Source organism: Phalacrocorax carbo, chromosome 3 (genome assembly GCF_963921805.1).
Source record: "Phalacrocorax carbo chromosome 3, bPhaCar2.1, whole genome shotgun sequence".
NCBI classification, from domain to species: Eukaryota; Metazoa; Chordata; class Aves; order Suliformes; family Phalacrocoracidae; genus Phalacrocorax; species Phalacrocorax carbo.
The window spans coordinates 95182028-95208829 of NC_087515.1; the positions used below are offsets into that span (position 1 = coordinate 95182028).

At 44.4% G+C, this 26802-nt stretch overlaps 3 protein-coding genes across 6 annotated transcripts in view; 1 reads left to right on the plus strand and 2 right to left on the minus strand.

The window, feature by feature from the left end:
- Positions 1 to 3327: 3327 nt before the first annotated feature.
- Positions 3328 to 11939, minus strand: MTO1 (mitochondrial tRNA translation optimization 1). Of its 2 annotated transcripts, XM_064447801.1 has the most exons (12): positions 11729 to 11939; positions 11345 to 11544; positions 10139 to 10256; positions 9224 to 9513; positions 7893 to 8005; positions 7563 to 7753; positions 6710 to 6840; positions 6036 to 6240; positions 5783 to 5954; positions 4950 to 5068; positions 4324 to 4481; positions 3328 to 4143 (listed from the first exon to the last, which is right to left on the minus strand). In XM_064447801.1, the coding sequence occupies exons 1-12, from the start codon at positions 11937 to 11939 to the stop codon at positions 3916 to 3918; spliced, it is 2136 nt and encodes a 711-aa protein (XP_064303871.1). In that variant the 3' UTR covers positions 3328 to 3915. The 2 variants fall into 2 exon arrangements, with proteins under 2 accessions (XP_064303871.1, XP_064303872.1); XM_064447802.1 differs by lacking the exons at positions 9224 to 9513; positions 10139 to 10256.
- On the plus strand, positions 11938 to 18514 carry CGAS (cyclic GMP-AMP synthase). Of its 3 annotated transcripts, XM_064447803.1 has the most exons (6): positions 11938 to 12981; positions 13897 to 14119; positions 14896 to 15141; positions 15671 to 15757; positions 16513 to 16615; positions 17793 to 18514. In XM_064447803.1, exons 1-6 carry the CDS (start codon positions 11938 to 11940, stop codon positions 18133 to 18135), a joined length of 2046 nt encoding a protein of 681 aa, XP_064303873.1. In that variant the 3' UTR covers positions 18136 to 18514. The 3 variants fall into 3 exon arrangements, 2 of the variants coding, with proteins under 2 accessions (XP_064303873.1, XP_064303874.1); XM_064447804.1 differs by lacking the exon at positions 15671 to 15757; XR_010372291.1 differs by lacking the exons at positions 15671 to 15757; positions 17793 to 18514 and having other exon boundaries at positions 14896 to 15545.
- A 1104-nt stretch (positions 18515 to 19618) lies between these two features.
- DDX43 (DEAD-box helicase 43) overlaps positions 19619 to 26802 on the minus strand; it is a 21321-nt gene continuing 14137 nt past the window's right edge. Inside the window, exons 12-17 of the mRNA XM_064448568.1 lie at positions 26745 to 26800; positions 26020 to 26129; positions 25165 to 25303; positions 24294 to 24381; positions 20783 to 20917; positions 19619 to 20433 (exon numbers count right to left, since the gene is read on the minus strand). Coding sequence (XP_064304638.1) covers positions 20810 to 20917; positions 24294 to 24381; positions 25165 to 25303; positions 26020 to 26129; positions 26745 to 26800 — 501 coding nt within the window. The 3' untranslated portion in view covers positions 19619 to 20433; positions 20783 to 20809. The remainder of the gene's footprint in view (positions 20434 to 20782; positions 20918 to 24293; positions 24382 to 25164; positions 25304 to 26019; positions 26130 to 26744; positions 26801 to 26802) is intronic.

A 26802-nucleotide genomic window follows, 5' to 3' on the forward strand; every position in this document is an offset into this window, starting at 1 on the left:
CCCAGACACCTCGTATGGTGACTACACAGTGGTGACGGTGGAGTCGGAAAGCCTCTGATGGGAAGCCACATCTGTCTCCTCCCTCAGAATTACACATGCAGAGTTGAGCCTACACCGCAGTTTAGAAAGAAAAGAGACAAAAGCATGATTTTTTTTTCCCTAAAGGACCCGAGGGAGTGGCAGGAAGATGTGCCAGGGAGGTTTATGCTGGATATTAGGAAAAAGCTCTTCCCCCAGAGGGCAGTGGAGCACCGGAACAGGCTCCCCAGGGAGGCAGTCACAGCCCCAAGCCTGACAATATTTAAGCACTTGGACAACACCCTCAGACACATGGTGTGAACTTTGGGGCTGTCCTATGCTGGGAGAGGAGTTGGGTTTGATGATCCTTGTGGGTCCCTTCCAACTCAGGCCATTCTATGATTCTAAAGCATCCCTGTGGCTAAAACAATAGATCAAGAATCATTCCCTTTTTCTCTGCCCTTTTTGTAATAGCAATTGCAGAGCAAGTCTCCCATGTTCAGATGAACGCCCCGGCCACCACTAACTTTCAGCACAAGAGGGGAAAGACACATTTTATTTCTCATGAGCCCCATGAAGCCACGGCCAGAGGGGGAAACAAACACCTGGAAGGACTCCAAGCAGCCCAGGCTGTGGTCTGGGGAGAGCACAGAGAGCGCTGCCCTGGTGGAAACAGCAGCTCCTGCGGGACGGTGGGTTCCCCCTGCATCCGCTAACTGGAGCCTTGAGGTACCTGTCACTGGGTGGCGGAGCACAACCTGGGACGTGTAGGCATCAAAGCCAATAAACCCCATAGCATCTAAAACGAACCCAAGTGATGATCGTTACTAACCAAAGTGCAAAGTCGATGTTCAGTTAGGAGGCACATCTGTACTTGCAAGGGCCAGCAAAGCAGGGGACTAAGACATTTAGCACAGCCACTGCTGCACCATTGCAGCCATTCCAGCAGCACTGAGAGCATAAAAGACTGGGTGGTGACAGCTTTTAGTGTCTCCTAGTGTAAAATGTCATCCTATTTTTCTCTTGCTCTCATTTTCCAGGCAGAAATAAAGAAAAGATGAAGAATCTGGTCAGTCCAAGTACCATATAAAACAAAAGCTAGAAAAAGAAGGCAACAATTGTCTTGAAAATCTGGTACAAGATGGAGTGGTAGAGATCTGAGGAAATTTAGCTTAGGGAAAATTGCTGATCACCAGGCCTCTTCTGCTGGAGGGAAAAAAGAGAGACTTGCATCGACACAGGGAACACAAAGACCCTTGGTATGCACAACGAGTTAGGCCAACCTCGCCACGCACCCTACCCTCCCTGCTTGCCTCAGTCACAGTAAGGATTACAGGAGGACAAAATGCAATTCATTACAGCACAGGCAAGGAAAAGCAAGCAGACATCCATGTCAACGGCAGGCTCCCCTGGTTCTGCCCTTCCCATCCTGTCGGGCTTAGCAAGACCGCAGAACTGCGAGGGTTTGAGCTCACTTCGTCTTTGCGTAGAAAACCAAACCTTGGGCCTTGTAACAATCCCCGGTGGAGTCTGGCAGATGGCACCACGTCTGCATTCTATCTGCCCACGCTATTTACAGCAGATTATTTAGACTTTCTGTGCACATAGAGCTACTCGTAGCTGTAACTTCTTTTCATGTTAAAAGTCCTCTCAGACAAGAACTGTTTAACAAGCACAAGAGGTTGTGGCAAGCCCTACACACGCGAAGCTAATACCTGACGAACAGCCAGTCCTCAAACTTGTGCACACGCCACGTTTTCCTATTTCAGCAAATATGGACATCGTTAACCCACACATGTGAACAGAGGACACCCTGTCTCAACAAGGGAGCTCACTGGTGGCCAAAGCCCCACTTCACGCCGAAATATAGAGAGCAGCTGTTACAAGAGATCTGCTGGAAAGCAGTGCATCCACACACTTCTGACTTCAGTCTCCCCCGGAGTTAAGTAACTCTCAGCCCCCTTTCTAACTCTTAGACCACGGCTGTGCATTATTTGCTAGAAGTAAAAGCTCTTGACACTGGTGCAGCCCAGCTCAGTGGAATCACCCTTTGATTTACACTGGTGGGTGTGAACTCAGAACCAAGGCCTTCGTAGGACAGGAATTTAGCGCAGAAAGCTGAAAAAGCGTTTGCTTTTGTAGCTGGGCATGTGGGGCCTGCCTTTCAAGACACACATTATTGGAAGCAAGGTTTTCCTGTCAGATGACTGCTGACAAGAACTAGGAAATGCAGTTCTGAGATTGCACAATCTGCTTAGAGGGGAGAGGATGAAGGTGTCAATAGGGCTTCCTTCCTAGTACATCAAAACCAAACAAAATGCAAAGAGCGCAGTGGAGAAAGCATGAAACCTTCTTGATCAGAAGCTCCACTGCTCTGAAGAGGCAGAGAGGCAAGGGATTTAGGGCTGCTTCAAATTCACATAGCTGGAATTTCAAGAACACCACACCTGCAGCCTAAGTCACGCCACAGAAAGCGCGGCCTCCTTCCTTACGCTAAGCGTAAGCTTACAAAATTGAATTGGAGCTGGCAAAGCTGGAAGGAAAATGGGCAAGTACATGTTAGCTTTTCTGAGCCATTCTGTCATGAACTGGCCACGATGTGTCTAAAACTGTTCCGTACAGGTCAATAGCTGGTGACAGGGAGGTGCTTTCAGGTGGGCTGATGATGCCCCAAAGCTTTTAGCTCTGCCCATCCTCCTACTGCATGAGAGGGCCTTTGTCCACAAAAAGGATTTGCTCCGACAGGAAAGAAACCACTCACCCAGAGCAAAGTCCTGGATCATAATTTCAAAACAACAGCTATGTCGAATTCCAACAAAACTTGTTGCCAAGCCTGTTTGTACCATCAATTCAGAGGATGCTCAGAAATGAGACAAGCATCCAGGACTGCTGCCCAAGTCAGGCAAAGATTCAGTAGCTGCACAGTGACAGCTTGTACTTCATCATTTAATTTCTTGATGGCCCATGACAAACTGACTGCCCAAAACATACCTTGTTCAGATGTGAGTTATCTCACTGTCACTTGCAGCACCAGTGCTGATGACAAACTCAGTCCCGCTCTGAGGCTGCCAAGCCACCCACCCCCCCCACACCCAGCACGTCAGTCACCATGCGACCCGGAGCCGGGGCTCCTGGAGCAGGCCACAATATGCCCCCACCTTCCCCAGCACCCTGGCCTACGCAGCGAGTCTTGCCCCAGCTGCCTTCACCAGTTCTGCAGCAAATCTTGCCCCACCTCACCTGTGTGAACTGTGAGCCAGTGAATCACCAAGGCTATACCAAAAGCTAAGTGACAACCAAGTTCTTCAGCAAGTTTCAAGATAAGCTTTATTTATTTTAAAGGAGAAAAAAAAGCCCAGAATACAGCATTTACAATCGGTCTCCTACGTAAGTTTAAATATTCATGTGGCACACATTTTCATAACCAAGTGTCTCCTATTGGCTGCCATCCCACTGAAACATCAGACTGTGTGTAGTCACTGCACAGCTACAGACACAAGGACTAAAGTCGATGGAGCACGCTTTCCACCTCAAATCCTCTTGTGCTGCTGTGGGTTCAGCACAGTAACACTTCTTACTTTTTTCAGACAAGCAAAACGCTGTCCTTTCCAAGGTGCTTTAGAACAAATTTTGACTACCTGACATCTTCCAAACGTGTGGAATTTTAAAAGCAATTCCCATCTTTTCATTTGGATTGGCAAAAATCACAGGCTATATTTAAGTTCCTCAGCATTTACTCCAGGTTTGCGCATTCGCCATCTTTGTTCTACTCAAATCACGCTGCCACAGAACACAACTAGAACTGCTTTGGATCCAGCCAGCATCGATTCTCCCTGTGAAGAGGCTCGTGAGCACCGGTGATCTTACCACATTCTCAGGTAGGAGGGATACGCTTCTCTACAAAGGTGTTTTAACGAAGGTACTCTCTGGCTCCTCTTCAGAAAACTCTGCTGGAATCTGTTGCTGGGAAGTTGCTTTCTCCGAGTACATTTTCCCTGGTAAATACTTGCCAGTCTGAGGTAACGCTTTTAGCTTCTCTGTCTTCTGGTGACTGGTTTTCACAAATCTTAGCAGGTTAACGATAGCAGCTGGTGTAATTCCAGGGATGCGGCTGACTGCACCAATCTACGTATGGGAACAGGGACAAATTAACCAAGAACAAACCTACAACACTGGAGCTAGTGAGAAATGAGATCAAAACCTGCGGGTATTCCTTTCCCTGATTCTCCTCACCCCCCAGGTCCCTTGGGAAGACACAGAAGGAATTTCATCGCTGCTCAACCTTGCAGTGGCCCAGTATCTTACCGTCTGGGGACGGTTGGAGTCCAGTTTCTCCCGCACCTCTGCTGAGAGCGATGCATCAATGGCAAAGTAATCTAGATCCTCTGGCAGTTGGAGGGCTTCATCACGACGCACTTCTTCTATTTCCTGCTGTTGGTTGGCTACACACCACTCGTAAGCAGCTGTGATGGAAGATCAGGCAAACAAGACAACCAGATATAGATGTTCATGTGAAAGGGGCCACTTACAGATTCTCGGAAGCAGAGCGAGCAATTCCACTGAGACGGTCAAAAGCTCCTAAGGAAGTTTCTAGCCTCACAGACTAAAAGCCTCATTCACATCAACACTTCTTCCAAAGTCCTACTCTTGAATTTGTTACAGGAATTAAGACACATTGGCTGTTTTTTCCTCTCATTCCCGGAAAGGATGACAGGAGGAAAAACCCCAGAGTGAAGATGAATAATTGATCTCAGCCCACAAAGTGAAACACAGGTGCTTGCATCGGGCTGTGGCCTACGGTAAAAGGCCCATGCTCTGATAACAGTGTTTCATGTCACTAAGCAGCAACACGAAACACACTGGGATGAACGGGCTGGCTCTCCCTGTACTGAACAAATCCTACACGGATCCCACTAATTCTTGTACTCTACCTTCTATTTTCAATCTCTCTGCCAGTTCTCTCCACTGAGCAAGCTTTCCCAGGGGGTCTGGGACAGCCCTTGCCAGAACCTCCATGTTGGCCTCTGGATGTTGAAGGATGTCAAAGGCACTGTGGAGAACAAGAGTAAGTTTTTATGGTAGGAAGGAGTCACTTGTGTAAGGCAGATTTACAGCTGTTCCCAGCCCAAACTTGTAAAGATCTCAGCATAAGCCAGAACAACTGCAGAACCAAGCTCAGTCCCCTACTATCTACTCTCAGTGTACACAAGAGCAGTTCAGCTCTTGAAGAGGGGCCCTCTAAGAAAAATGAACAGCCAGATAGAAGGGATGAGGTAAAGGCTTCAAGGGGAAGCTTTCACACAGGCCAAGTCAGCCAGGTCTTAGTCACTGATCTAAAAAAACAGAAAAGATACCGTGAGATGAGAGATGGGTAAGGGAAGCAAGGGGTTTTTTATACAGGAACAGCTACCACCTGACACTAACCTGAAATCAGCTGCTCCTTTATCAAGCTTTCAGCAAAGCAGCAACGCACTGCAAAACCATCCCCACTTGGTGACACTCTCAACAAGGACAGCAAGAACTGTCTGGGCCAGTGGAGTAACCCCTTACTTTGGGAGCCTATGTCAGCACCAGGAAATGTGGCATAGTAATGTCACACTTATTCTATAGGCAAACATTGGATGTCTGTCCCCTGAAGGTGATAAAGCTGGCATCTTGGAGTACTGGCGGCTTCGGGAAGGATGGACAAACGCTGTGAAACCACTAGCCAAATATGCTAAAGCAAGTGTAGGTCAAACCAGGAAGCTTCAGCTGTAACCTTTACCTGACAGGCGACCTTCGACTGCTACTGAAGGGAACTTCTGGCATTAAGCGGGACCATTTGGATATGCTGAACTGAAGGGATTTGAGTGTTGCAATTCCATCCTCTAAAGCAGCTCTCATCTTAACTGCTTGTTCATATCGCTGCTGTGACACACACCCAGCTTCTTCAAAACCTGCAGAGACAGATGGCGTATGAGACAAAGGCCTACAACCAGGCAGGGCTGCTCACTGCAAGTCCCACTGTAATAAAATACCTCTGTGGGTGAGCCTGGCATCGGCATTGTCAGGCCGGAGGGACATGCGGAACTCCACGCGGCTGGTGAACATCCGGTAAGGCTCGCTGGTGCCCAGAGTGGTAAGGTCATCGATCAGGACACCAACATAGCTTTCGGTGCGACTGACAATGAAAGGGGGCTTGCCATGAACCCGTAGGCAAGCATTGATCCCAGCAATCACACCCTAGGCAGACAGAAAACAAAATAAAACACGTTTATTGGTCTCTTAGTGGCTAAAATACCAGCACATCTGCCCCCGAAGACTCATGTGTCAAACTGTACCCTGGAAAATGCAAAGGTCTGTGCTAGTAATCTAGGTAGTTTCTTTCTTGCAGTACTACGAGTGTCTGAAGGGCCCCTTGGCCCCTGCTGATGTGACCAGCGTCAATTTCCACATGTTTTCAGTTATACCTATTGCACAGTCTCCATACTGAAACATTTGACAGTGCTTTCAATTACTTTCATTACTGCAATCTCAGTAACAGCAACTGTAGACGCTAGAAGTAAAAATACCTGGGCAAATCTGGAATCGGGGTGAGCAACACAAGAAAGACCACCTCATTAGCACCAGATGGGCCTAGCAAGACTGCATATCAAAGACAAATGCAATATCCCTTTCTGAGTGCTGAGTATACATTATCAGATTCACCCACCTGAGCTGCAGCTTCTTCATAGCCTGTAGTGCCATTTATCTGGCCTGCAAAGAAGAGGCGCTGAACAAGACGAGACTCAAGAGAAGCAGTCAGTTGACGGGGATCTAAAAAATCATATTGTACCCCGTAGCCTATGAAAAACAAGACAGATCTCACAGGAGGGATTTTGAAGGTCCCTTTTTATCAGCAAAGGCAATCAGTGGGGCAGAATGACTTAGGTTATCAACCTTTACTTATGATTTAAAAACCAAGGAAAAAAATCGCTGGAGTGTGTCCACAAGAGGGCAGCAAAGCTGGTGAAGGGTCTGGAGAACAAGTCTTCTGAGGAGCAGCTGAGGGAACTGGCTTTGTTTAGCCTGGAGAAGAGGAGGCTGAGGGGAGACCTTATCGCTCTCTACAACTACCTGTAAGGAGGTTGTCATGAGGTGGGTGTTGGTCTCTTCTCCCAAGTTACTAGTGATAGGAGAGGAAATGGCCTCAAGTTGCATCAGGGCAGGTTTAGATTGGATATTAGGAAAAATTTCTTTACTTTTTAGTAAAGAGTGGTCAGGCATTGGAACAGGCTGCCCAGGGAAGTGATGGAGTCGCCACCCCTGGAGGTGTTCAAAAAATGTGTAGATGTTGCACTTCAGGGCATGGTTTAGGAGACACTGTGGTGTTGGGTTGATGGTTGGACTTGATGATCTTAGAGGTCTTTTCCAACCTTAAAGATTCTATGATTCTAAAAATCCCTGCATGGAAAAAATAATTTTGTTTCATATTACCTTATTTTTGCTATGGTCTAAACAAAATATGGGTTTTATGAACTGGTAACCAATGTGACAAACAGCTTTAAAACTATTCAACCCCTCACCTGGCTGTAACATCTTGGCTTTTTCCAAGCCTGGGATGGATTTGATCACCTGCTCCTGGAGCTCAGGTGGCAGCGTCATCGACATGCCTTGGGGGTAAATGACATTGGACTCCAAGCCTTCGGGCTCCAGCCACACCTGATGCTCTCGGTTTGGGAAGCGCAGAACCTTTGATTCAAGAGAGGGACAGTACCTGCAACAGTAAGCAGCCATGAGCACCACCTGACATGGAGGAAAAGTAACTTTCCAGAAGCAAAGCAGGGGAGAGCCACAGTTTCAGACAGATGGTCAGCTCATGCCACTGACAGCCTTGCATGATGCCACATGCTTACCGCGGGCCCTTTGTTGTCTCCCTTATGTGGTTGTTCAGGTGGAGGTTATCATGGATAATTTGCTGGGCTTTTGCGGTAGTGCGAGTCAGGTAACATGACAGCTGATCTTCTGGCTGAAAGAGGCCAAAGCTCACTTTAAGTTATTCCAGTCGCAACACTGTATACTTCCTGAGCAACTCTGAGGATCTCCAAGGGCTTTTCCATGACAGTTGGCTCTCGCTTCCTGGAGAGATGGGTAGTGCTGTCATACCCACTGTACAGACAGAACGTGAGCAATCACAGAGCTTGAGCAACATGCCCAAAAGCAGACCAAGAACAAAACAGAACTTGGGAGCCCAGAGCTCAAGTTCTGCTCTACCCACTGTATTCCTAACTACAGGATGGATATTCCTATTACAGAAACACATTATATGACAGCATTTAAATTAACTGCAGGAATTCAAAGCCCTGAAGTAAGAGGAATAAGTGCTGACTCTACAGCTAACAGCCAATCAAAGTGTTGGTGAAGACAAAAAGAAATCTCTGAAAACCCTGCAATTAACATGGAAAATTCAAGCTGGGAAAAAACCCACCATGTAAAGTACTTCATTGATTTGTCTGAAAAAGAGTTAATAGACTCACATTCAAAATAGTAATAATGTTGTACCTCGACCCCTTAAAACCTTTCCTACACATACCAAGGACTTCAAGGGGTATTACTTTCACCCTCACCCCAACTATAATAGGTTATTGCAATTCCTATATGCTCTGGGGCAAATAAAATCCTAATACTTAATTCTGTGCTGTTTAACTATATTATGTAAGAGCACCATCCATTTTCCAACATTTTCTTTGGAAAAATTAGTTTTTTCTGCTTCTAAGTTCTGTTAACACATCACCTCTAATCTCTGTGGACAACTCCATCCTTTCTCTTTCCTAGTCAACACTACCAATGATCTCTAATTTCAACATTTTCGTCTTATTCTAGAGCTGGGGTAACAAGCAGACATCATAAATCTCCACAATACAGGTCTAATACTGAAAGTAATTTGTAAACCACCACTTAACCAGCAAATGAAGAATACAACTAATAATATCGTATTTTGCGCAGTTCTGATTCAAAGAAAGTTTGGTTCTCAAGTTGAGAAGCGAGAGGAAAAAGGTACTTGCTTTCAAAAGAAAACACGCAATTTCTCCCTTTGCATTAAGAATCTTCAGAAACATAAGACCTCCAGTATGAACCCAGCCTGGCTCCCTTTCCCAGCCATCAACTCCCTCACTGATTCTGAGCGTAACATTCCCAGAACTGCTCCCCACCCAGCTCTACGTGCATTTGATGCGTGCTGTCCCACCTTGATCCATACAGCCTCGCTGAGGAAGCTGAACGGCACCGGAGGATTGTCAGCTGCACGCTCCTCCAGACCACTGAAGTCAATGGTATCTTTGGCAAGTCGGGGCGGCGTCCCAGTCTTCAGCCTGCCCACAGCAAAGCCCAGTTTCTCCAGGGTCTCAGCCAGCCCGATGGCTGGCTGGTCCCCTAGCCGCCCAGCCGGGTGCATCTCCAGTCCGATGAGGACCATACCCCTCAGAAATGTTCCAGTGGTCAGGATAACACTCCCCGCATGTACTGTGCTCCCATCCCCTGAAACATCAAGTTTTCAGAGATGCATATATTTTAGCATCAACAAAGCCCTGGTATTCTGGTGCTTCTGTTTAAAACTAGGCTAACAGTGTTCGCTGAAGGTTTATCCATTTTCGTTACAACAAAAATCAGTATTTCAATAATAAAAGCACTGATAATAACTGCAATAAACAGCACATAGTTATTCCTATATTTTTCTTATTCCTAAGCATGTTACCCCTGACACAGAAAACCCACTCCTGGGAAAAATTCCCACCCAGGCTTTTATTTCAGTAAGCTTGTTTACTACAACAGCGCAGGTAATAAAGCAAGGGTAATAGGACACCGCTGCCCTGTAACACTGTTGGCAGCGTACACCATTTACCAAATAAAATCTCAAAACGCAGCATGGAATTCAGTATTGGTAGCCTGAAGAAAGTTAAATTTATGTAACCTCCCAATATCCTATTGATCTTGGTATGGTTTTCATTGATTTACACATATTAATCTAGTTTAGTTCACGCTCAGCCCTAAATCGCCTCTATCATCTAATTCAACTTTCTCATGGATGAATCAGAAGGTTTACCCCAAAGGCTGCTCCTAGCGTAGAGTAACTGAAGGTGCTTTCTGAGTTACTAGCACATACCCAGAACGACTCCTGTGACTTGGCATTTCCCGGGACGGTCTGAGTTGGGCTCTGCCAAGACAAGATCCTCCACAGATGCCTCACGAACTGTCAACAGTGGTGTGTTAAGGATTTCTTTCTGTCATGAAAGGAGTTACTGCAAAAATCTAGGAAGTTATGCGACATATGGGCAGTCCCAAACCCTGCTGATTTCCCAAACATCCATCACCCTCTTCCCTTTTCCCTTATCAGGTCACTTGGTAGACACTCAGTTACTGTACTATTATCTGATCTATCAAGTAGAACTTTTCATTCATCAGCAGAGTTTAAGCTCAAAAGAAACTATTTCGTCATGAAATACATATATATTTATATATGCGTATATAAAATGCTAGAGAATTTCTTAAACTATGCTGAGCTCCAACAACTTACACCACATTAAAGTACCAAAATATTTTAAAAAAAAACAAATTAAAAATATTAAAAAACAAAACAACCCCTCCCTTATCCTCTATAGTTTATCATCACAGAATCAAAGAATGGTTTGGGTTGGAAGGGGCCTTCAAAGGCCATCGAGTCCAACCCCCCTGCAGTGAGCAGGGACACCTTCCCCTAGATCTCAGAGCTCTATCCAACCTGACCTGGAACGTTTCTAGGATAGGGCCTCCACAACCTCTCTGGGCTTCACCACCCTCATTGTAAAATACTTCTTCCTCAATCATCCTTAATTACCCTAATACCTCAGATTTGACTAATGCATTCTAACACTCCAGCTCACAAGCACACGCAAAAAAACCCTGGAAATAAAAAAGTGTTTTTTAAACTAGTCATCGCTCTTGACTTTCTCTTAAAGTCTCCCCACTCCCATTTAACAGTAGCTACCGTTTTTACCAGACCGTATACAGAGATATCCCTATAGATGGTTTATGCAGTCTCAGCCAGGGCGACGCCAGGGGCCACCCACACTCGCGCCCCGGCGGCGACGCTCCCCAGCCCCTCCGCCTCGGCTGGGGAGCGGGGGCACCCCCTGAGGGCAGCGCGGGGCCGAGGCCGCCCACCCCGCCGCCTCCCCCGCGGAGCGCCCGCCCGCGCAGGGCCCGCCGCCGCACACGGCCTTGCAGGCCCCGTCCCGCCGCCCCAGGAACCCACGCACAACTCGCAAACACCCCCGCGGGAGGGAAGGGGGGCGCCGGGCCGCACCCCCTCCCGGCCCCCGCCCGCATTCACCTGCATGAGCTCCTTGTAGCGGGCCCGGTCGATCTGGGCGCGGAGGCCCCAGACCGCCGGCCCCTTGCAGCGGTTCAGCACCTTGTAGTGCACCCCGGCGCGGTCGCAGAGCCGGCCGCAGAGCCCGTCCAGCGCGTCCACCTCCCTCATGAGGTGCCCCTTACCGATGCCACCGAAGGAGGGGTTGCAGGACATCTCTCCTGAGGAGGGAACACGGGGACACCCCTCACCACCGCCGCCCGAAGCTCCCGCAACCCCCGCGCCGCTGCGAACAGCGGGGAGATCCGAGGCGCCCGCGGGATAGCGGGCCCGGCTCCCTGCACTACCGCGTTCCCTGCGCCCGCGGCCGAGCCCAGCCCCGACCCAGCCATCCCCCGGCGGTACCGATGGTGCCGATCCTGTGCGTGAGCAGCAGCGTGCGGGCCCCGCCGCGAGCGGCCGCCGCCGCCGCCTCCGTCCCCGCATGGCCCCCGCCGATCACCACCACTTCGTAACGCGCTCCCGCCGCCGCTCCAGCCTCGTTGCCCGCCCGGCGGTGCACAGGCCGCGGCGCCGGGGGTAGCGCCAGGCGGCGCCAGCGGCTGCGCAGCAACATGGCGCTCGGCCGCGGCAGCGCCGGCCCAGGCGGCGGCTGGAGGAAGCGGAAGCGGAGAGCGCGGCTGCCGTCTCCGCCGCCGCCGCCAGCTCGGGAGAAGCAGATCCGTCTGCGCCTAAGAGGCGGTAACGGCGGGGCCGGAGCTCCTCCGCGGCCGCCCGTTCCGCGAGGAGCGGCCCCGGCGGGCGGCTCCTGCTGCCGGGAGCCCGACCCGCCGCTCGGAGAGCTGCGAGCAGCCGATGAGGGCCGAGGAACCGCAGTGCCAGCCCGCCCTCCTCCCACGGGCAGGCGGCGCCGCCCGAGAGCGGGAAATCGCTGCCAGGGGATTGGCCCCCGGGGTGGCGCCGCCCGCCCGGCTCCGCGAGCTTCCCCGCGCCTGGGCTGCGTGGGCGCTTTGGCGGGGGTTTCATTTCTTCAGCGGAGGAGCGCTGCCTGGAAGAGGAACCTGCCTAACGCGGAAGGCAGGAACGCTCCTTCCGTGGGGCCGCGCTTGCCGCCCTGCGGGTGCGGAGCGGGAGCGGAAGCCATGGAAGGCGCCGGCGGCAGAGGGGAGCGGGGCAGGCGGGGGCCGCGGCCAGTAGCCCCGCGGGGCCGGGGTGCGGCGAGGGGCGCAGCCCGCAGCCCCTCGCGGGGCCGGGGCGGAGGCGCAGGTGCTGTCGCGACCCCTCGGGCGCGGCGGAGGGGCGGATCCACCGTCCGTCGTGGGCGCCCGTCGCGGCGAGCCTCCCCTGTCAGGAGCCCGGCGGCGGCGGCGGCGGGCGGCGGAGAAGCGCCCCCCGCGCCTCGGAGCAGGGCACCGGCCGCCAGAGCCCGAGCGGCGGTGGCCGACGGGGCTGTCGCCGCCCGCCCCCCCGCCCCGCCGGGCGCCCTGCGCCTCCGGGAGGTGCTGTCGCGGCTCACCCTGGGCCGCCAGGACGTGTCCGAGGCGTCGGGGCTGGTGAACGAGGTGGTCTCGCAACTGATCCAGGCCATCCGGAGCCGGGACGGCAGCTTCAGCTCCATCGCCCGGCTGGGCGCCGGCAGCTACTACGAGCACGTCAAGGTGTGTGGGCGGGCGTCGGGGTGGGCGCCGAGCGCGGCTGCGGCCGTCCCGCCGCCGGCAGCGCCTCTCCCGCCGCCGGGAGCGTGTCGGGGGTCGGGGCCGGGCCCCGGGGTGCAGGTGGGGCCCCGGGGTGCAGGTGGGGCCCCGGGGCCCGGCTCGCACAAGGCGGCTCCGCGGTGCTCCTGCCGCTGGAGAACAGCTGTAAGCTGGCCCATCCCGCCGAGGAGGGCCTTTAAGGATTACCTGGTTAATTAACGACAATTAATTATAAAAGAGCTAACTTACTGAAAGATGAATATAGGTGAATTTAGTAAGAGACGGTGCTCGAACAGGCCTGGCTTTAGAGCCGCAGCAAGCCCGAGCCCCTGCCCCTTGCACAGCACGCAGGTGTGCCCGGTGTGACTGCAGGACGAGTCGGGCATAAACTGCATGAAAGGCTGTGTGCCAATTCTTAGTACTTTTTTTTTGTTTCAAAAAGCAGGAGGAATAGCAAGACATTTTTTTCTGGTTCCAGCTCAGTCTGAAACAAAGTCAGACATGGGGGACTTTTTTTTTTTTTTAAAACCAGCTTCAGGCATAGCAATACATTCCGCCTCCCCCACACCTGGTTTTTAGTCATCCTTTTGCACATAAGATCAGCAGTTACGAATTGCTCAGAACAGCGCAAGAATTTTGAAACTTCTTAAAAATAGTAAGTTGGAAAGCTGGGAAAACTAACTGCCATCAGTAAATTACTCTTCTCCACACAAATGCACAGCCATCTTGTAATACAAAGGCACAGAAATAAGCTCATTTTTCACACTAGACATGAACTGTAGACTGAGACTGTTGTAGATACAACCACAACCAGTATAAAAGCCTAAAGAGAATAAAACCTTAGTTGCACATTGACTGTTGCATTCTCCTACTTTGCAGATATCTGAACCAAATGAGTTTGACATCATGCTTGTAATACCTGTTAAAAGACTTCAGCTGGATGAAAGCGATGATACTGGAGCCTATTATTATCTAACATTCAAAAGAAATCCAAAAGAAAAGTACTTGTTGAAGTATTTAGATGAAGACGGAAAATTATCAGCTTTTAAAATGCTTCAAGCACTACGAGAAATCATTAAACAAGAAGTGAAAAACATTAAAAGTAAGTTCTGAGAGAATAAGCTTCACCTCTGAGTGCTAAAAATACAGTTACACTGCACATATGCGTTGCCTTGTTCTTGGTAAACTGGGGTTTGTTTATTTTTTTCTTCCCCCAGCCAACTCTCGCTTTGTAGCAATGTAACTGTAACCACTCGTCGTCCCTGGTTGCTCTTGTACTAAGAATCACCACAAATATGTCAGAGCTAAGCATATTATGTGATTAACCCATTGCTCCGCTATGCAATCCTCTTTCCATATGAGAATAATGAATATCAAGGGTTCTGTCACATGCTTGGTACTTCCTACACAATCTATATATCTGCTGTATACAGAGAGCCATTTGCTGACCTGGCAGCAAAAGGAAGAGCTTTCTTTTATACATTACCTACATCAATCTACATAGAAAACTTATCCCCTTTTAGAGTGCTTTTCTTCTCCAAAGCCTTCAGAAACATTGTGGCCAAATCTCTTTGGTCTGTGTTTTCAAACGATGAAGAAGTTTATTGGAAAACATTACTGTATTTCTGATTCTGTAGACATGAGTAGATCAGGCAAACACAGCAGTTCAAAAAGAGTGTCCTTTATTTCACGGAACTCCTTGAACAGGCCTTTTTAATGTTTTATTTAAGATCCATATCCTGTAGGATAAAGAGCCAGTGACTGAACCCAGGTATGTCTTTTGATTGATAACAAATTCCTGTTAAGTAAAAACTTTAACATTCTTTAAAAAAAGTTTCTTTTATATATATAAAAAATCAATTTCTTCTTTGTTACTAGATGTGGAAGTAACTGTGAAAAGGAAAAAGGCTGGAAGCCCTGCAATAACTCTTCAGATCAAAAATCCTCCAGCAGAAATATCAGTGGACATCATCTTGACTTTGGAAGTTCAGCACAGCTGGCCAGCCAGCACAGAGGATGGACTCAAAATTGAACAGTGGCTGGGAAGAAAAGTCAAGGGAGAATTCAGAAAAAAAGCACTTTATTTAGTAGCCAAACAAAACAAAAAAGAAAAGGTTCTAAGAGGTACCTCAAATACAGACAATGTGTTAAGTCATGAAATAGCTTTACAACTTCACCACTTATAAGTGCTATAAAAAATGTATCCAGATTCTTTCTGTTCAGTATTCTGCCTTCGAGGTACAGATCTTTACCTTACCCTGGACATACCCAGATCAAAGACAATTTTAATCCCTCTATAAAACATCAGATTTGTGCCACTGCTGGTCCTGTACCGAAATCTAAAGACAGACCGCTCTGCCAGGCACTAACCCTTCCCAAGAGCACTATATTAAATCTACTAAGTCAGACACGTGAAAATGGACCTTTCCTGTGCTACTGCTGTACTTCACAGCAACATCTACCCCTTTGCTTTGTAAGACAAAGAAGTAAATTAAAAGGAGATTTCTAAAAAGGCTGGGAACATCCCTGTAAGCGGCCCTGTATACGCAAGTTACAGATTTCTGCAAGAAGTAAACTGTGTACTTTCCTAGCAAGATACATTATTTCTCATTGAGCTCTGGTATAACTACAACTTTTTTTTTTTTTTCTCCAGACCACTATCACACCAAGCCTACACTACTTTGCAGAAACATCCCAACTTGTCATTGCATTATGAGAATCGATGATTTCAGCAACAAGAGTTGTGTTTTGTTTTTTTTTTTTTTTTATCAGCATGCCCATCTTAACAATGCCAAATTAATTATCACTGCTCTACTAGGCTATTTCTTCTGGTGCAAATTAAATGCAAAGATTAACAGAATCAAACAGGCAAGGGCAACACTAACTTCTGTAAGGAAGACAAAAATGATTGCTGGTGTTTTAAAAAACCAGGGGGTTAAGCTATGTTAACCACTGTTGTCAGAAACACTACCAGAGGAGCAAAATAAATGCTTTAGAAGAGTCACCTTACCTGAGACAAACTCACGAGCATATTACTTGCACAAACAAACTGAAAACAATAGTGAAGATTTTTTTATTCAAAACCAGAATGGTTATGCAGTAAGGCTAATAATACAGAACAGAAGTTCAAAGGTAGTAGATTTCTATGATTAGTGTAATTCCCAAATCATGTTCAACCAACGCAGGAAAGTTCAGAATTAAGCTTGAAGTAAATCCAAACATCCTTAAGAACATAGTCAATTGTTTGGATGCTTTAAGTATGTCCTATATTAACAACATTCTAATTGTCTGTGTGGAGAAGCTGGGGAATTAAAGAACTACTAACTAATCGTAGACAATAAAAAACAAAACAAAAAACCCCACCCAAACCTGCAATTCAATGTGCAATTGCTCATATTTAAGATTAAGACATTACAAAGTGTCTTTTTTCTCCTAGTTACAGACAGGAGTACTTGCTGCTGTGTAACAATCTAACAATCTTGTACTCAACTTTAGGAAACACCTGGCGACTCTCCTTCTCGCATGTTGAGAAGGCCATGATGAACAACCACGGCAGCTCAAAGACATGCTGTGAATCTGATGGACCAAAGTGCTGCAGGTTGGTACTTCATGTGAATATTTTACTTTAAGCCTGTGTGAGCCAGGCTAGCACTGTCTAGCACTGTTTCAGTTTAAATTTTATTCATTTTATCTAAGACTAGTTACTCATAGCAGGGAACAAGAGTAAGGCTTTCAGGCACCACAGTTCTACAGCAGGACAACATCGCATGCACTTGCTGAATGTTTGTCTTGCATTTACTCAACAAGAGGCAGAAACAAATCACACAGAATCACAGAATTATTGAGGCTGGAAAAGACCTCTAGGATCATCAAGTCCAACAGGACCTGAGGTTAAAACTCCAGACTTGCTTTAGAAAGCAAAAAAAAAAAAAAAGGCAATTTGTTAAATAATCTTTCCCAAACTCAGTCCTGTTTAGAACCACCAGCAGCTTAAAAGTCTGTCTCAGCTTTCTGAGCTTTGGGAACAAAATTATACCTCATATCAAGGCAACTTCCAAAATGATGGTGAGAAAAGAACTGTTGCATGGGATCACAATGAACAAATGTGATTTCTCACTCCAATACAAACTGGTTTCCACATTTCTTCAAAGAGAAATAAGAAAACCCACATGAGGTACAGAACTTCCTTAATGGTAAACCAACTTCTTGGATTACTTAATTACATCTTCTACTGAATCAAGAAAGTCACAAAGACAAAGAATTATCCATTAGTTCTCTTGTTTCATGACTATTATCAGACATGCTATGCCCCTACTTATAAACTGCTATAGATACGCCTTTTCTCCTCATGGCGTGCCACAGGAAGGTCGTGGCATTTCCTTCCTTCAGTGTAAACCCAAGCCAAAAGGGCAGCTTTAATCTTAAACTGCGCTCCAAGTTCATGTTACACCGGTAGCATGTGCAGCCGGGAGACTGTACTGTGGAGGACAGCTGCCGACCAACACTTTGTATTTCTGTGTTGCTGCGGCTACCAGTGGAAGTGGTGCATGTGCAGACACTATTGTTTGAAGTAGAAATCCTTCATTGCTAGAACCTGACTTCAGAGGCAGTAGTTCAAGGATTATCCAGCCCGTTCAAAACATTACTGCAAATCGTATTCTAATAGAGTATGAACATTTTTATTGTTTTCATGAATAATGTGTACTTAAATATTTAAAATACCTATTTAGAAGTGACTATGTAAAAAGCACCTAACATTCTCATTTACTTAACAGGAAAGGTTGTCTTAAGCTAATGAAGTATCTTCTAGAACAACTTAAAATGAAATATACAAAAGAGTTGGAAAAAATCTCTTCGTATCATGTCAAAACTGCTTTCTTTCACTCGTGTGTCACGTGGCCAAAAGACACAGACTGGCATTTGGGAGACCTGGATCATTGCTTTCAGAAATACCTGGGCTATTTTCTGGATTGCCTGCAAAAGTCTCACCTGCCACACTTTTTTATTCCTCAATACAACTTGCTCAGCCTGGAAGATAAAGCGAGCAGTGATTTCCTTTCAAGAGAAATACAATATCAACTGAACAACAGATTCCCCATTTTTCAGGGGAGGTATTAAAAACATTGTTTACAGTAACTACCTAATCATGTAGATTTGCATATTTAAAACTAAGTTTAGGTGCAGAGCTTCAGTTTTCAGTAGCTGGATACTACAAAAATGAAACAAAATTAAGAACACTAAAAGAAAATTGCCTAAGTCATGCTGCTTAGTCATAACCCTTCAAAGAATTTGGACATTTTAAGTAATATTTATCTTCCCTATTGAAATGTAGATGTCACCTGCAAAATATCTTCAAGGTATACTACAAATGTAAAGAAGAATCTGCAATAGTTAATTTCCTGAATGTAATTTCTATGATTCCAAATATAAAGGCATCAATGACTGGGTGAAGTGAAAAATGGCAGCTTTATTTAAAATTAAAATCCACTGCAGAATATCCAAAATGCACTCTTGCTTTCAAAAGAAAAAAAAGTCACTGGAGTTAATTTGAGAGTCACCAGATCAACTGGGTGGATGAAGACCTTTTGCAGAGGACAATCACCAGCAACAGTGAGCAGAGCATGGTATCAAAACAATATGAAGTTCCTGAAGTAACTCATCTTTTCTGAGTCTTCAGAATTGCTTTGGAAATTAGTCTTTTCAGTGGACTTTGGTCAGGAAGCCATCACTACCTGATGTGCTGCAAGAGTTAAAGTTATAGTGCCAGTGAGCATTTGCGTGAGGAATCTTGTAGGAAGAAATGCAACTTCAACCCATACCAATGTCGTGGTTCAGCCTCAGCTGGCAACTGAACACCACGCAGCTGCTCGCTCACTCCCCCCATCCCTGTGGGATGGGGAAGAGAATCGGATGAGCAAAAGAACTTGTGGGTTGAGATAAGCACAGTTTAATGATTACAATAAAATGATAATAATAGTACCAATGATTTAGATAATAATGACAATAATGTTAATATAATAAAATGGAAAAGGAAGGGAAAGGAAAAAAAGGAAAAAAAAAACCACGGAAACACAAACGATACAACCGCTCACCACACGCTGCCCGTCCCCAAGCCGTGATTGCTGCCTGCCTCCCCCGGCCAGCCCCTCCCAGTTAACATACTGGGCATGATGTTACCCGATATGGAATATCCCTTTGGTCAGTTTGAATCCGCTCTCTTGGCTGTGCCCCCTTCCCCTCCCGGCTTCTCGTGCACCCGGCAGAGCATGGGAAGCTAGAAATGTCCTTGACTAGTACAAGCACTACCCAGCAACAGCCCAAAACATCTGTGTGTTATCTCAACAGGTTTTTTTCCATGCTAATTTCAAAGCACAGCACTATGCCAGCTAGAGTGAAGAAAATTAACTCTATCCCAGCTAAAACCATGACAACCAAGAAGGAAGAGGTTCCTTGTGAAAGGTTATCAAAACCAAAATGCGGCATGGACCTCACATTCTTGGAATCAGAATTCAGCTCAATTTTTCTTATGTTGACGAGTGTTAGGAAAAATTAAGAATTATTATATTTCCTATTATTAAAATTGTACAGGTGGTAAACAACATTTGGGAGCTGCTGTGCTGTAAGTAAATACATCTTTTGCTTTTTCTTAAAGAAGCCATTTTCAGCCAACCTTTTGAAGGCCAAGTATGCTACTGGCTTAAATAATGCCCAGATTTCACCTTGATTATGAGCAAATAAAAACCACAGAAGGCCAGAAGAACATTTAGAGAATAATTTTACTACAATATTCTCATCTCACTAGACTAAATTTTACATTTACTCATGACACATGAGTCAACACAAGTTCAGACCAAGCATCAAATGAAGGAATGGCTCCTTCCCACGTATCTTCCAAAGAGTGAAAATGTTCCCCATTATCATTGGCAGTCTGTGTGACAGAACCTGACATCCCAAAGTAAAATTTGAACCAGCTTCATCTGAAAGAAATAAAAGCTGACCTTCAAAAGTATTTTTCTTCATGACATTGTTAACATTTCTCTAGTAAACTGTTTTTCTTCCTTAAGCCAGAAAATTACGTCCATGAGAACAGAAGTAGAAGCTGTTTTTTTTCCCAGTCACCCACGAACACATTTCTTGTTATGCTCTCCTCCATTAGGGGGAAATGCAGACTTCTCTCAAAAAACACAACACCTTGAGACACAAGTCTTAACAAAAATGACTACAATTAAAAAAAACCCCAAAACTTGCTTCAGCAAACATCAGTTACTGCAAACAGAGCAGTTTTCAAATAACTAAGTTATCCTTGGAAATACTTCTGCATGCCACTGGCAGATGTAGTGTATATATATCAACGCAGAAGTACAGTATTTTTAAGCCACACTGACAAACATTGCTTACATTTGCTAATCCAGTTCTCTGAAAATAAAAGGAAAAATTATATTTTACATTTATATATTAATACTGCATTTAACTAAGACAAAAAACCAACCCAAACAAACCCACAATACTTGTTTTTAACCAGTAGATATGGCTTTAAGTTATGCATATCACACAAGAAAAAATATGAAATTATCACTTCAGAAAAATTAAGTGTCCAAGCACAAAACTGGATTTATTTCTATATAAAGTTAATCTAGTTTTCTTTTCTAAACCACTTTTTAAAATGCATTTTATTTAAATGAGACAGGTACAGAAAACAATCAACCGAGAAAAGAAGCTTCGAAATTCAAGCCCATAGATGCTAACACTATCCATAATCACTTACTTTGTTTCAATAACTTCAAGGGATTAGTTATTTTGAGGGCTTTCTCTGAGGTCTCCGTATATCCTTTTCCATTTCTTTTCTGATTTGAAATTGTTTGTATCTTTCTGCCATTGCAATAAGCTCGTTAGGAACTACCTGATAAGAAAGCACCACAAGAACAAGGTCAGTTTTAAATCTAAACTTCTAGATTCTGCTTTACAAAAATGCTATTGATCTGTATGTTCCCAGATTTGATTTTGTTATTTATCTGGCTCCTATCACTTTGCGGATTGTCTTTTCTGCAGACATGGATAGAGAAATCTTTTTACATAAAAATCATACTGAAATATACTGAAGATGAATCAGCAGAGTGTCCCTGGATCTTCAATTACATTTGTAAGCTAGTATCACCATATCTGATGACAACATAAAACCATCTAATTAAAACATTTGTATTTCAGATAGAAATATATCTTTCAGTGATAATGAATAGCTGGAAAAATGTCCAATGTCATTAAAAGGTTATACCATACTCTATACATTTGGATGTTACATTATTACGATTGATATTAAATTCCTTTTGGAAGTCTTCAGAGCCTCTGAAGAGAAACTTTGGTACTTAAAAGAAAGCATTGCCATAGGAAAGGTTCTCACATGGATAAAAGAAAGCTAAAAGGCAAGAAAAGAAGGGCAGAGGAAAGTGGTCAGTTCTTCCACCACTGGGAGGTCACAAGACCACCTTACTGCAGTGCCTTCTGGCATGTTTGTAATTACATGGAAAAGGAGGTGAATAGTATCATCAGTGCACTTTGTCACCTCAGAGTTACTCACGCACATGAGGATTGAGGCCAGATACAAAGAATTACAGACAGACTTTATTAGGTTGAGTGACACTGATGGCTGAATGAAAGAAAAACCCCATATACCATTCTTACAGATCACGCAAAGGCAGTGTCCAACAAGTCGTCTTAAACCAGATCAGGTATAACACAGACACTAACACAATGCTTTCTGAAAAAAGCAGCGCGGGCGACTACTATCAGAGGATGTTTTAGATCACTTATCTATCCAAACCAGCCTGCTTCAACAATCTGCTACAGCACGTAGCCACACAGCAGGTAGAAGATATCCAGTCCAGAATCAGTTTCCTGATCAGCATGGAGAGCAAGCTTCTGCAGTGAGTGTGAGCATGGTATTAACATGATTGCTCAACCTCTGTGGTTTGTCCACGTGCAAACAAATTTAAATACTGTTAAGTCTCCTTAGAATTTCCTAGACCTGGCAATGCTCCAACAGGTGAGGAATGCAGCCATACCAAGCTGCATTCCTCCAGTTTCAACTTTTGTCAGGCTTTATAGTTCAACACTGCTTGCCATTTGTTACCAACTTGTGAAGCAACTTTTCCTTAAGCTGGGACAAGTGTCAGCTCACTAGTGTATATTTTATGTGCTGAATTGCTCTTACTGGTAAACAACTGCCCTGGCCGTCAGGAGTCCACAGAACAGGATGCCTATGGAACAGTCTATTCTGCTTAAGTTTTAGACATTGTTTAAAAATAGAGTAAAAAATGATGCATTTCTCTGGCTGAAAGTCACTATAGACTTGTATTAGTAGGACAGAAGTCGTGAGAAAAAGTTAGTTTTCAGTTGAAACACTGGATGATTTCCTTCCTCAGAATCACACCAGATCCTCTCCTACAGCATGAAGCAGAATTTATCCCAACTAAAACTGCAAGTTTCTTGCAAGAGGGGTTTTTGAGCAGGCACAAGAAGAGAGTGGGAAGAAGCCAGGATATGGAACATAAAAACCTCAGCTGAGGTAATATCCAGCATCTAGTGGCTTGTTGAGATTTTTGCATGGACAATCTGTGTATCTGTTAAACATATGAGCTGGGTATGGTAGTCCAAATGAGAAAACACAAAAGGATAGATGCCGTAATTTATATGTAACACTCTTCTTGGTATTACAGACATCACAGGTATTACAGAGATCAGAGATCCACCTGGATCCCTAATATATCTGCCATGCTTCGTAATAAGCTTACATGTAAAGATTTCTGTACGATGCTGCAGGGATCTTGTGTTGTGCCTGTTTTTTCTTTAGGGAGATGACCTGTACATTCAAACCCATGGAAAACATCTGGCTAACAAAAGCACCTTACTTGTTCCGAAACGGAAATATTCTGAACACCCAGACCATGTTTTCAGTTGCTCTCCCTTCCCTTTTACATGATGTTTTAAGGCTGAAGTAATGGTATTTTCATTGTCATAAGGAAAAATAAACAAACCCTGCCCGTACAGATACTTCCCTTCTACCAGCTACAACTAAAAGTTTGAGAATAGTGTTGCGACTAACAGCTACCCTTGAAAGTAAGGATGCTCCTTTCTCCTCTGAACTCAGACCTGTTCCCAGTTGAACTATCACACATTAAAATGTTTGGGAACTTCGCAGTCTGCAGTAGGACACAAGGCATGGAGGTAACAGCTGACTCAAAATAGAGAACAAGGCACCTCTAGTGTCATCTTATATTTTCTACAAAACAAAAACCCTCAACCAACCCCAACCAAACAAAAAAACCTGACCCAAAAAACAACCAGCAAACCCCACCCAAATCCTGCAACTGTAAGAAATCATGAGGGGACAACTCTTGGTTGCGTTTTTTTTTTCCCTCCTTCTTCAAAAGCATCTTCTCAGGTTTGCAGTAAGTGGCATAACATCTTTCAAAGAGTTGTAAACCAGAAGATTTATGTGAAGTTCTAATTAAAGGTTTGAAGTTTGATTAAGCATCCACAATAACAACCACAGGTCCTAGGGAAATTTGGAGCCAAACTCCCCTCCCTCCCCCGACCTTCCCCCTCCCCCCCCCCCAATTTTAAAAATTTCAACTCAAGTCAGGGCATGAACTGGGAATTCACTATAAGTCAGGCAAAATACTGTTGCTTGTTACAGCAAAAAAACAGCAACAGAATTGTCTGTGGCTTTTCAGATATGGTAGCAAAAAAAAAAAATGTTTCTTTGAAATAAACAAATCACATTCTAGTCCTATTTCCTGTACTATTTACAAACATCTGTAAGAAAGAAAGCTTGGAAAAGTACATGCAGATATCACAACTGCCAGATACAATAAACTGATAAATAGTTGAGCTTCTTCTGACAGCAATATTGTTAATATTTACACTATTAAAAAAGAACATTGGTACATGCATCCAGAAGTGAAATACAAATGGAATAAAATACTATGAAATAAAATAGATCCTATTATTCCTGTGCAGACCTCTGTGTGCACATGTTAGCTACTTTTTCTTTGGACCTGGAAGGCTTTTATCAAAGTTTCCAGTTCTTTTCTGGGACTCATCTGTAAGATAAAATACAGGTAAGGACATCCAGGACAAGACACTTAAGTACGTATTTTTTCCCTGAGACACTAAAAACACTCACCAAGAACGGTCTAAGTAGGTTTAGACCCTCGTGAACTGTTTCAGGTGGTAACCCAGACCCGATATAAACCTTACCCAGTCAGATGTACTCTTACTTGATTTGCTCTTTCCAGAATTTCAATCAGCTCAGATGCCACCCTCCAATCATTCTTGGTGACAAGCGTTACTGCCTCCCCAGTACGTCTGAACAAGGAATGAAATTACTGTTGATCTTCAAAACAACAGCTGCTAGGCTTTTCCTACTGATCTGTACAGTAATACATTGTACTACAGGGAATATTATTGGACTGGTAGATAAAACTGGCTTGAGTATTTACTATGCACATGACAAAGCAACTTTTCATAAAAATCAGAATATGGCAATTCACCTAAAATGGAGCAAAAGCACAAGTAATTTATGCTAGGGTTATTGTCTAAAAGACTAAAGACAACATATTTAAGTATAAAGAGACATATATTCATATCATGATTAAAATAAACACATAATAATCACATGTGTGCCAACCTGGGAAAGCAGCATTCAAAAGTCCTAACACCAAATTACACCACAATGATAGGCTGAAAACTTTGAATTTATATGGTTTTTTCCCCCCAATGGGCCATCTAGGAAGCTAAATGATTCAGCAGCTCATGAAGAGACAAACAAGGAAGTAACATTTCAGAATATCTACACAGAAGTTGTTTTCAACTGTAATTCTTCCCCACATTTAAACGGGCTTTCAAATATCCATCATTCCCATCCAATTCAATGAAATAACAGAAATGTAGAAAGCTTGTTTGCCTTAAACAGTGAACTGATTTCAAAGTATAAAGCAGTGTGTTATTATCTAAAACATATTTTGCTAGACTCACGCATCTTTGCTCCCCGACTCCACCTCACCTGTACCTCTAGCATTTGACAAGAGAAACACCTACGCAGTGCATAAAATATTGACAATATATTACTATTTTCTTGCAAACACTTACCCTGCTCTTCCAGTACGACCTACTCTATGAACATATTCTTCAATGTTGCGAGGGAAGTCAAAGTTAAAGACATGAGTAACGTCATGCACATCAAGGCCACGGGATGCTAAGTCAGTAGCCACCAGTATTCTGACTTTGCCTAAAATAAGTACAAGAGCGAGAAGGGGAGTTTATGGAACGAACAGAAAATATACTCCAGTCCATTGGTTTTCTAGTGTATAATGCACTTAATACATAAAGGAAAAATATGCTTGTTGCACATCACACTGAGTTAGCTTCAAATACAAGGTGCTAGGTGAGCACTCAAAACGTCATTTTACAATCATTTGTATTTCACAAGTAGAACAGTGGGGTGCATGACAAGCAAGAAACATGCCTAGCTATTATAAAGAGTCTGTGAAAAGAGCAAAACTTCAACAACTATATTCTCAGCTGGTATCCTTATCGTAGGACTATTCTTTGTTTTATTAGCATGCGATCACATAACCCCAAAATATAACCCTACTGGCATAATCAAGAGCAAAACTGTTTCACTGAAAGCACCGTGATTTGACACTTAAATTTCCTGATCTGTAGACTAACACAACATTGACTTTTCCACAGAGATTTAAAAAATAAAATAAGCCTTAAATTATTTAACCTATCGACATTCCAAATTTTATTGAAGAGCAATCTCTTTGTTTGCTGGTTCTTTTGTTTGCCAAATTAACAAAGTGAACATATCATTCTGAGCTCTTCAATATTTTCATTTCTATGGTACTGAAGAGACATGGCACTTACAAATAGACAAAGTTCTACACAAGACAAGCTCTAAAAACCAGCGCTAAATGAACCAGTACTTAGGTACAAAAGTACCTTTCTTGAAGTCATCTAATGCCTGTTCTCGATCACACTGTTCCCTGTTACCATGAAGGGACTGTACTGGAATTCCTTGAAGGCCAAAGTCGCTTGCTAAGTCATCAGCTCTAGGATGAAATAAATCAATGCTTATTAAAAAGAAAGGGAAAGTTTAAAAAAAAAAAGTGCAGCACCTAGATTTAGATCCAAAGGATAACAACATGACAAAAAAAAGCTAGATGTGTGCTTAAGGGCAAAACTCTGCCTAGGTCAGCTGATATTTATTATGCAACAGTAGGAAAGCAAGACTACTCCCCACATAAATGTTTGCTTTTATTTATTTATAGGAGAAATAATAGATTATTTTGTTGTGTTTTTCACTCAAAAAGCTCAGGTATGGTGTAATGACTACCCCCACCACCAACCAGGTCTTGTATGCACCAGCGGCGTATGCAAGTACACAGTACATCATATTAAATGTATCCCCAACAATCTTAACATCTACTGTAAAACAATTTTATCATCTTCTCTAACTGTGGAAAACTGATTTACCACCACCACCAATGATATTAAAAAGGATACAAACTACCAGTCAGTCTGGATAAATAAATAAATACTACTACCAGTACATTGTTGACAAGAGCTGTTAGACATGGTAATTAATTATTCTGTGAACTAAGAAACTATCCATTATTTCAGTTAGAAAAAATGAACAGGTGTAATACTGGGAAGTGATTACATACGTAAGTTTTTTTCCCACAAAAATGATGACCTTATCTTTTGGCTTCATAGAAGTCAAAT